The sequence below is a fragment of the Selaginella moellendorffii genome, unplaced genomic scaffold, assembly GCF_000143415.4.
Source record: "Selaginella moellendorffii unplaced genomic scaffold, v1.0 SELMOscaffold_48, whole genome shotgun sequence".
Classification (NCBI taxonomy): domain Eukaryota; kingdom Viridiplantae; phylum Streptophyta; class Lycopodiopsida; order Selaginellales; family Selaginellaceae; genus Selaginella; species Selaginella moellendorffii.
Genome location: NW_003314309.1, coordinates 1,153,641 through 1,163,357, shown reverse-complemented (window position 1 = coordinate 1,163,357; position 9,717 = coordinate 1,153,641). Strand labels below are relative to the sequence as shown.

The 9,717-nt window shown below is 40.3% G+C and overlaps 3 protein-coding genes across 3 annotated transcripts; 2 read left to right on the top strand and 1 right to left on the bottom strand.

Annotated features, from left to right (window-relative positions):
* The first annotated feature begins 4,818 nt into the window (after positions 1-4,818).
* LOC9647429 lies at positions 4,819-5,597 on the top strand. Its single transcript, XM_002981411.2, has 2 exons — positions 4,819-5,286; positions 5,338-5,597. The coding sequence occupies exons 1-2, from the start codon at positions 5,014-5,016 to the stop codon at positions 5,581-5,583; spliced, it is 519 nt and encodes a 172-aa protein (XP_002981457.2). The 5' UTR covers positions 4,819-5,013; the 3' UTR covers positions 5,584-5,597.
* Positions 5,598-5,685: 88 nt separating this feature from the next.
* Positions 5,686-6,339, bottom strand: LOC9647614 (germin-like protein subfamily T member 2). Its single transcript, XM_002981299.1, has one exon. It carries the CDS (start codon positions 6,337-6,339, stop codon positions 5,686-5,688), a length of 654 nt encoding a protein of 217 aa, XP_002981345.1.
* An 809-nt stretch (positions 6,340-7,148) lies between these two features.
* LOC112350344 (glycine-rich cell wall structural protein 1-like) lies at positions 7,149-8,190 on the top strand. The gene is made up of 2 exons (XM_024686330.1): positions 7,149-7,320; positions 7,757-8,190. Exons 1-2 carry the CDS (start codon positions 7,149-7,151, stop codon positions 8,188-8,190), a joined length of 606 nt encoding a protein of 201 aa, XP_024542098.1.
* The last annotated feature ends 1,527 nt before the right edge of the window (positions 8,191-9,717 follow it).

Sequence of the window (9,717 nt, the reverse complement as noted above, 5' to 3'; positions counted from 1 at the left end):
AAGAAGTGTTGCTAAGGAACCAAGAAGCACAGGATGCTCACCAAAGAGGCAAGCCACCCACGGAAGAGAAGACAAGTTATACAAAATACAATGGACTCATTTATTATAAACATACGAGGGTATATATTTCACAAGGGGAGGTAAGGAAAGTAACTTTAGAAGAATGTCATGATGGACCTCTTGTGGGACATTACAGAGTGCCCAAAATGATGGGCTTACTCAAGAGAAAGTATCACTGACCAGATATGGATAAAGACATCCAAAATTACATAAAGATATGTCTAACATATCAGTAGATCAAAACTGTGATTAAAGCTAGTAAGGCCTTGTTACAAAGCCTCTCAATTCTAGATTGTCCATAGAAATATCTTACGATAGACTTCATCACGAGACTCCCTCCAAGTGGGGGGTTTGATGCAATATTCATGGTGGTGGACTAATTTTCAAAAATAACATATTTCATACCCATCAAACAAAAGTGGATGTGGAAGGTGTGGCAAAGTTGTTCTTTGAAAAAGTGATTCAAGTACAAAGAAGGCCAAAAGAGATTCTCAAATCAAGATAAGATTTTCACAATAAGGTTCTAGAGAACTCTCTTGGAATAATATCGCACCAAGTTGAAATTTAGCATAGCCTATTATCCACAAACAGGTATTGGGTATTAAGTCAAGTTTGATGGTAATAACACTTCTTGATAAATAGACAAACAGAAAGGGTGAATAGGCAACTAAAGGATTATTTACAATGTTATGTCTTTGGAGACTAAACTGATTAGGTAAGTCATTTGGGACTTGAGGAAATATGCTATAAAAACTCACCACATTTGAGTATTGGGGTGAGTTTATGGGAAGTCATCAATGGGCAAACTATTAAATGTTTTATAGAACTCAACATGGCAAAATATCATGAACAGTTACTTGCAGTGGAGGCATTTGTAGCAAAAAGACTCAACATTTGGAATTTAGTGAGGGATTCTTTAAAACGGGCTCAAGAAAGGCAAATTAAATACACAAACCAAAAACATCAAGATGTAGAGTTCTAACATGGGGATAAGATGTGGCTAAACACCAAGAACCTAAAGTTACTAAGTGGGATTAGCTGAAAGTTGACCCAAAAGCAAAATGCATGTATTTCTAGAAATGAACTGATCTTGAGTTCCTTAAACAAATTTGCGGGGCCTTATAAGATTGAGACTCGAATTGATAAAGTGGCTTACCATCTCTGACTTCCTCGAGAAATAGGGAAGATACACTCTGTGTTTCACGTGAACTTACTCAAACCATACTTTGAAGATCCACTTTGCAAGGACTAAGTAAAACCTCTACCTGAGGTGATCCAAAAGGAAAAGGATTATGAAATCAAGACCATCCTCAATGCATGTAAGGGCAAGTGACAAGAATGAAAAGTGAGGGAGTTCCATGTGAAGTGGAAAGAATTTCCACATTATAAAGTAATATAGGAACCAAAAAAGAACCTAGTAAACACATGAGATTTAGTAAAGGAATTTTTGCAAGATAGAACTCTATGTACTTATGCAAAATTCAATTAAAGAATCTATTTGAGAAATTGAGCAATATTATATATTAGGACCCAAAGGTACACCAAATATAAGCTAATTAGTATGGGTTAACTAGATTAACTAAGCATAGGGAACTACACCCTACTCCTTGTGGGGTGAATCCATAGACATATTCTATGGAGGTTGAGTTCAAGTTTTAAAGCAAAGTTGTGTTCAAGTCCTAACCCCATACTAAGGTGTGGTGAGTGAGGGGTATAGGGATACCTATATTCCATTGTCATGGGCTCTTGGCCAAGGAGGCTAATTTAGGCATACCACTAAGTGGGGGGATGCCCCTGAAGACATAATCAACAAGTCGTAGGATTAAAAAAAAACATTCAATGTAGACATTGAACTTCTTTTGTGGGTGGTAGAGTTGTAAAGAACTAACTCCCTGAGGTGTCATAGGATAAAGGATCCCCAAAAACACAACCGAAATGATAAAGAGTTCATTAGATGAGATCGAGTCTGAAATCAAGTTCGACACTGACTCTAAGACTAAGTTCAAGACTGAGTCCGAGATTGAATCTAAGACTAACTTCGAGATTGAGTTCGAGACTGAGTCCAAGTTCGAGACCGAGTCTAAAATCCAAGACTAGGTCCGAGATCGAGTTCAAGATTGAGTCCGAGATTGAGGCAAAGGCCAAGTTCAAGGTCAAATCTAAGATCAAGTCTAAATACTAATATAGGTCATGGGGTGAAAGCCCAAAGTGTGTGTCTTGCAAGGGGGAGGGGGATAGTGAGGTCTAGGAACCAATCTTGAAAGAATTCTCTAATAGTGCTTTCAAACTAACTTAAAGTTGAGATTGGGGCTTAGGAGCCTTGAGTGGGAGTGAGCATGGACTTGGGTGGTGCCAAATGGGCCACCCTAAAAAGTGCTCAAAAGCAACTCCCACTCCCAGAAGGGAAATCAATTATGGTGCTTCCGACTCATGTGGAGTGATGCTCCATTTAAGTACCTTGCAGCTCATTAACTGTTGCCTTTCTTAGGTATCCATACTAGCCACAGTGTTTCCTCCGGTGTCCCTTCCAATCACCCCTCTTTAGGTTAGACTGGACTTAAGGTTCGTGTAAGCTCCTGAATTTGGACTTCCCGGGAAGTCACCCAGCCCAGTACTATTCAAACCCAATGACGCTTAACTCTAACTATCCTAAGACCCTTAACCGATTGGAAAAGGGGGTGCACTCTTATTCATGGGCACTTTCCCTCTATATTTGAACCCAACGGATCATCTCTCAAGTTGTTCCCTTTGGTTGCTTACAGTTCGGCTACACTTTCCGCAAGTACAAACAACCAAACAAACTAAGCCTCTAAATTTTTAATATCCCTTGGTACAACAAGATTTGATCATAAATCCCAAACCTTGGGTGTAACATTTGCTTCGAGAATTTAGGAATTCGTGGATGGATGGTTAACATTCCATTGTTTGAATAGTGAGTTGTTAAAACCAAATTGCACCAAACAAAAGCTAGTACAATAAGCAAGAATCTTGGCGAAGGAACGTAATTAAGGCTAAGGTTGTGGTGATTGGATAGATGAGGTAAATTAGCAAGTTGAAAAAGAAAAATTTATAACTTACATTACTCTTTTCTAAATTTCTGGGCTTGAGCCATTTTTTCATATTCTTTGTTTTTCTTCCTTATTTACAATATTTCCTTCTCCTAAATGTTGATTATTGTAACTTTTATTATTCTCATTAATTTAGTATTTAAGCTAAGAGTTTTTGGTCCTTATACTAATCTAGATATTAAGTATGTGTGAAGTTGAGATTTTTATTTTTATTTTGTTGAGAAGTCTTTAATCAATTCTAGTATTAAGTATTCCTTTATTCTACTACCAAAATTTTGGGTTAAGTGCATATTCTTGATTGGAAGTGTTACTGAAAAACTTTGTTTTACCATTGTTATTGAGGAGTTTATATGTTCTCTAGATTTTTCTATTTTAAGTATTGAGTTATGTGTTAAGGAAGTTTAGCTGTATGAATCTTTTATTTATCTTATGGTGAATAAAGTATCTTATAACAACACATCCCTTATTCTTTAAGTTTTAAACACATTTTTTTCTTTTTACTTCATTATATCCATTTTGATAATTATTAAAAATTTCTTTTCAATTACTTCTTTATCCACTTTTTCTTCTTCCATAATGTTTTTTCTTCAATTTTTCCCAATTTCTCTTTTTTATTTTGAGATTTTAAGCTTTTTTCTCTTTGAGGAAGGGGTAAAAGGGATGGCCGAATAAGAGTGAAGATAGATGGATATGGTAGTAAAGTGAAAGTAAATTATATAGATTTTGAAGTAAGGATGAATATAGTGAGTTTAAATAGAACATTTAGCCTCAATATAATTAGGCTAAATAGATACTATAGTAAAGTAAGGCCAAATCTAAATAGCAAAATAAGGATGATTATAATAAATTTAAATAGAGTTGATGCTTCAAAAAAAAATTCCTTCAAAGAGGGGATAAAGAAGATATAAAAGATGAATGGAGTGCTTATGTAGTGCTAAATGAGAATGAAAGTTAGAAGTTTGAGTTAACATAAAGGCTTAAATCTTGATTAAATGAAAGAGATATAGACAGATTTTGTTAATGGTCATAAGTTTGAATTAACAATGGTCTCAATATATGGCTGGTGGGTAGATTTAAAGGCATGATGTATTATTTATTGCAATAGTGTTTTATGGACTCTAAAAATTCTTAAAGTCTTTTGCTTTGATTCAAAATTATAATTTCAAGGTTGATTTGAGCATTTAGCAATTACATAGAGTTGTAATTAATTTATCAAGATTCTGTAGTTAATTAATACTTATGCCATAACTTTGTGTTTTGTTTCTATCATAGTTGTTAGTAATTACATTAGTTGTTATATGGGAGTTTCAAGTTCTTATAACATTTTATAATTGACTAGTAGAATCTCTAGATGTTCCACCAAATTTATAATTATCACATTTTCATCTTTTAGAGAGAAGATTTATATGTGTGTGTGTGTGTGTGTATTAATCTGCTTAGGTAATACACTAATTAATGGATTAAATAAATTTTGTTTAAAAAATAATAATTCAATATTACAATCAAGTATAGTGCAAGTTAGCATCATAGCAATACTAGTTAACTTTGGCCCGCAGTTCCATCTTTTTAAAGCATTATTGCATTTAGGGATTGCTCATTGGGAAAGTCACAAAGTCAAAAGATGGATTGGAAAAGCTGGTTATGTCCATGTAGCATGGAGGAACATGCCATTCTGTTCCATGAGAATGAGCTAACTCAACCATGATCTGCTCAAAAGCATCGGTGTCAAAAATGCAAGCGACAGGATCAGCATTTTGAAGCACAGGGATAGCCAAATCGGTAAGGCATCGAATGAGAAGGTCTCTAAGATCGTAGGAGATGCACAGTCGGACATAATCTCGCGGCTCAAGCAGAGCGGGGGCATCAGTGAGGAAATGCTCCTGGGATGGGTCAAGGAAAAATGGCCCAAGTGCCAGAGGAATGTTTTGGTAAAGCAAGGGGGTATCTTACCAAAGATGCACCAGGCCAAGGCCTTGCCGCTATCTCAGATGAACACAGAACGGAATCCGGGAAGATGCTGCTCGAAAATGCAAAGGATATGCTGTGGGCTCTGCTGTTTGGAGACGCAGAGAGTAGCGTGAACCTTGACAGAGATCAAAGAGAGCTTCTTTCTCTCACAGTTCCACAGAAGAAAGCATACGCTTTCAACTTCTTCCAGGTTAGTCTATGAATGTTTTAAACCCGACTTGATCTGGGTTTTGCTTTTAAGGTGGTGACCGAGGTGGGCGTCTCGGGGACACGGCGAGATCCGGACAACGTGAGAAACGACATTGGTGCGCATAACATCCTGCTTCAGATCGAGTTCGGCGACACAAGCTCCGAGCTTGTTGGAGATGGAATCATGGTGTGCATTCACCTCATTAATCTTCTCCAAGTCAACGAGCAGGTCCTGTATGCTCGCATGTCCAATGTGGAGCAGAGCACCCTGCTCACATCCCTTCACTTCCAGAAATGAATCCACGCAAAATCTTCTTCTGTGACGAATCAACCAAGTTCCGCTCAACGATTTGCTCTATAATTAAAGTTCATTTTAAGTTTAAAGATTAATGAAATAAATTCAAACGAACTTGGATCGCACTTGCTCGATGGTCCTCTCATCCAAAAAGAAGGTCTTCTTGAGCACCTCAGACGGGACCTCTGGGCGGGAACCAAACATGGACGCTGCAATGAACTGGATTCCAGGAAACTGGGAGTTGAGAATGGCAATGATCTTCGCATTTGTTCTTCCAACGTTCATCTGCCAGTGAATCAATCCGCGAGGAATCACCATAACTTCGCCCCTGTTGATCACCCGAGCAAACAAGCGATTGTCCGTGGTGACAATGGCGGCGTAGACGCTCCCCTCTTCTACGTAGACCATCTCCGAGCCTCTCGGATGGGTGTGTGGGGGGATGAATCCTCCGGGAAGGAAGTCGAGCCTGGCGAGGGAGAGACCCAAGGTGTTGAGGCCTGGGAATCTTCTCACTGTTCCAAAGATTGCCCCTGAGCGATTGATGTTTGTGGTGTTGGAAGAATTGACGATTTCGCTGTAGATGAAATCGTCCACGGTGACTGTCGATGAGTTCCTGCAAGGGAAGCCATTGATACCGGGCACAACATTGAGATCTCCAATGCAAAAGTCTTGGAGTGGGTCTGGATCAGATGAGACTACTGAGAAAACAAACAATGCTAGGAAGGCAGCCAGCACAGCTTGAGCTTTGGAGAGAGCCATCTTCGTTCTAAAACTCTAGAACTTCGGATTGGGGTGGAGGGATGAATGGATGAAATGCGTGTGAATGCTTTGGCTGTCCAAGCACTCCAGCTTTTATAACTGGAAAATGTGTTGATTTTTTTTCATGGATGGCTAATGTGAAACACGATTTTGGACGCCGAGTCAGCCAACCATGCTGGAACAAAAAAATTTTAGTCAATAACTTGGTTGTGCGAAAATCCGGCAGTCAAACTTGGTGAAAGTCAAGCTAAAGTTGTTTTGGATCGAGGAGTTTAATGAATTGAAAGTCCTAATACAAAGAAAAGTCTATGGTTTACATGATCCCATTTAAATCCATGATCATGTCAAAGTAGCTCGACAATGATATAATTGATAATTTTTGCATTCTCTAAAGTTTATGATCTTTGCGGATATACAGTCACTCAAAGTACTTGATTTCAAGACTTGAAATTTTTTCTTTTATAGAAAAAGGGAAAAAAAATGAATACATAACAAATTTTACATAAAGCTGGATCGGACATGATCGATGGTGTTCTCGTCCAAGAAGAAAGTCTTCTCTAGCACCTCATTTGGGATTTGGGGTCGAGACCCAAAAAAGGACGATCCAATAAATTGAATTCCAGGAAATTGGGTGTTGAGAGTGGCAATGATCTTCGCATTTGTTCTTCCAACGTTCATCTGCCAGTGAATCAATCCTCGGGGAATCACCATAACTTCGCCTCTGTTCATCACTCGAGCAAACAAACGATTGTCTGCAGTGACAATGGCGGCGTAGACGCTCCCTTCTTCTACGTAGACTATCTTCTGGGATGGGTGTGTGGGGGAATGATTCCTCCGGGAAGGAAGTCGAGCCTGGCGATGGAGAGACCCAAAGTGTTGAGACAAGGAAACCCCAGTGCTGTTCCAAAGATGGCGCCGGAGCGATTAATGTTTGTGGTGTTGGAAGATTTGATGATTCCGTTGTAGATGAAATCGTCCACGGTGACTGTCAATGAGGTCCTGCATGGGAATCCATTGATGCTCGGGACAACGCTGAGATCTCCAATGCAAAAGCCCTGGAGTGGATCTGGATCCGATGAAACAACTGATAAAACAAAGAATGCATGCCAGGCGATAGACACGACTTGAGCTGTGGAAATAGCCATTTTCCGTTTGAAACTAAATGAAGCTTTTGAGCGTCGCTCAATAGGGCCTTTTTATGCTTGGAGAATCATCCACTGCTTAGATAACTAGTCGTAGAATACCAAGTAAGCCTACCATTTCGGACGCCAAAGAATCTAAAACTCACGTGGAAAACTAGGAAACGCTGAAAGACACGTCAACAGAAGTCAAATACTTTGATTTTTGACGCGGTCAGCATAACAAAAGAAAATGCAACATTTTGAGCTGGGGGTGGTGACGGTGAAGATCATTTAAGTTGAAGGTGGAGGGGATAAAGGTGACGGTGGTGGTGGTGGAGTGGGAAGATTTGGGATAGGAACTCCCACTGCAAACGTTTCCATATGTGTGGGAGATGGAAGTGGCACTGATGATGATGGTGACGGCGGTGGAGTGAGAGGTAAATCTGGAACAGGAACTCCTACCACGTCTGCTTTGGAAGCTTCCATCACCAAGGAAGCTGGAGGTGGTGGTTATGGTGGTAGTGACGGTGGAGTGAGGAGTAGCAGATTTGGGAGTGGAACTGGGATTGGCACTCCCACCACATCAAGTTTGGATTCCTCTAGTGCTGTGCTAGTCATTGGTGGCAATGGCCACTACGGTGGTGGTGGTGGTGGAGGTGGCTGTGATGGTGGTGGCGTCTGTGGTGATCCAGGTGGAGGTGGCTGTGATGGTGGAGAGCACTGGATGTAGATGCTCTTCCAGGTGAAGAACTTACACTGCTGGTCATTGCGATCGAAGGAGACACCGGCTCTTTTCTGGCAACGGGTAAGCTGTGGCGCTCTTGCCGTTGGTGTAGACGAACTTATAGCCTTTTTTCTGCTTGAAGTCGATGTTGTTGCATCCACACGCCTGGTATCCTTGTCGCAGTGGAGGCCCGAGTATGTGTCCAGGTAGCTCGCATTGGCCACAGAGCAAAGCCGAGCATGGAGAGAGTGATAGCAAGTTTGGCCACTAAAGCCATGGTGATAATCGAATTAAGATCACTGGAGCACGAAACAAGCTTCGAAAACAAGTATATGGATTACTTACACAAGCCAAGGCCGAGAAGACAAAGCTCACTGATTGAAGCGCTATGACGGAGCTCCGATTTATACTCTGGCTATTTTTTTCCTTCTTGACGCGTTAGAGTCTAGAAGTTCAGTACAAATGTAGCAGCTTTAACCAGTATGAACTAGAATCATGCAGAGAACCTCGCAAGGAACAAGATATATGTACAAATCCGATCAGGAGAAAACAAGAATCATGCCTTTATTATGTGCAGCAACACTCTTAGGGAGTAAAAACTTCATCTGAAATATCATTAAAGTTTAAAGAAGGGAAATATTCACTGTACAAACGTTATGCATAGACTAATTCAATCTCGGCGAAGGCCATCAATGTCGATTTTCTGGAAGCAAATGAGAAAACAATTTGTTAACATGAAAGCAGCTGGAAAGCAACCTGATTCATGCACATCTTCACCAAGTCATCAAGTTGGCTTTGTATCCGCCAAAGCCTCCTGATTGACGAAATGTAAGCGTGTCGTGAAACTCGGGCATGCCGACACTGAAGTTCCGTACTACAAAACCAGCAAACTATTGTTTCAGATCGTTTTCAGCAGATTTATCACTCTACCACTCTAAACACTGGAGCATGAACCGAGGCTTGCTATAAGCACAGCCTGGCCAAGGCAAGTAAACATGCCGACGAGAAAAAGAAAAGAGAAACTTGCCGATCGAAGCCTTGTAGTCTCCGGGATTTACATGAAATAAAATAAAGCAAGATGAAATTGGAGCAAGTAGTTTGAAAGCAGCAAATTTGACTTGAAGGCCGCCAGACGTTTCACAAAGGTGACATGATTCGAGAAGCACCCGCAATTCTGGGGCCTCGATAACCTGAAAAAAATGAAAGAGAAGTTTATGAGAGCTGCACGGAATGACAGGACAATATCAGTGGAGCAGGGGGCGGCAAGAAGAAGGAAACGGCGGACCGCCAGCGAAATCTATCTATGACACGAGCGTAAGAAGTGTGTTAGTCATTTTATTCTAGAAGCACAGCACGAGAGAGAGAGAGAGAGAGAGAGAGTATTACAACATACTGCTGATCCAACAGTTCCAAGTCCAATGAAAGCCGCCAGAGAACCAGCTTCAACCATGGCAATGTTCAACGCTCTGGTCACGCAAATTAGCTATTCAATTTTGAGCAAGAATTTAGAACTAGATAGAAGAACTAACCTGT

Bases quoted from the DNA above. Each gene is read 5' to 3' on its own strand.
- LOC9647429 (XM_002981411.2), top strand. From the start codon at position 5,014: ATGGGTCAAGGAAAAATGGCCCAAGTGCCAGAGGAATGTTTTGGTAAA. The intron at 5,287-5,337 runs GTTAGTCTATGA...TTTGCTTTTAAG, and splicing joins ACGCTTTCAACTTCTTCCAG to GTGGTGACCGAGGTGGGCGT.
- LOC9647614 (XM_002981299.1), bottom strand. From the start codon at position 6,339: ATGGCTCTCTCCAAAGCTCAAGCTGTGCTGGCTGCCTTCCTAGCATTG.
- LOC112350344 (XM_024686330.1), top strand. From the start codon at position 7,149: ATGGGTGTGTGGGGGAATGATTCCTCCGGGAAGGAAGTCGAGCCTGGC. The intron at 7,321-7,756 runs GTGACTGTCAAT...AGATCATTTAAG, and splicing joins TGTAGATGAAATCGTCCACG to TTGAAGGTGGAGGGGATAAA.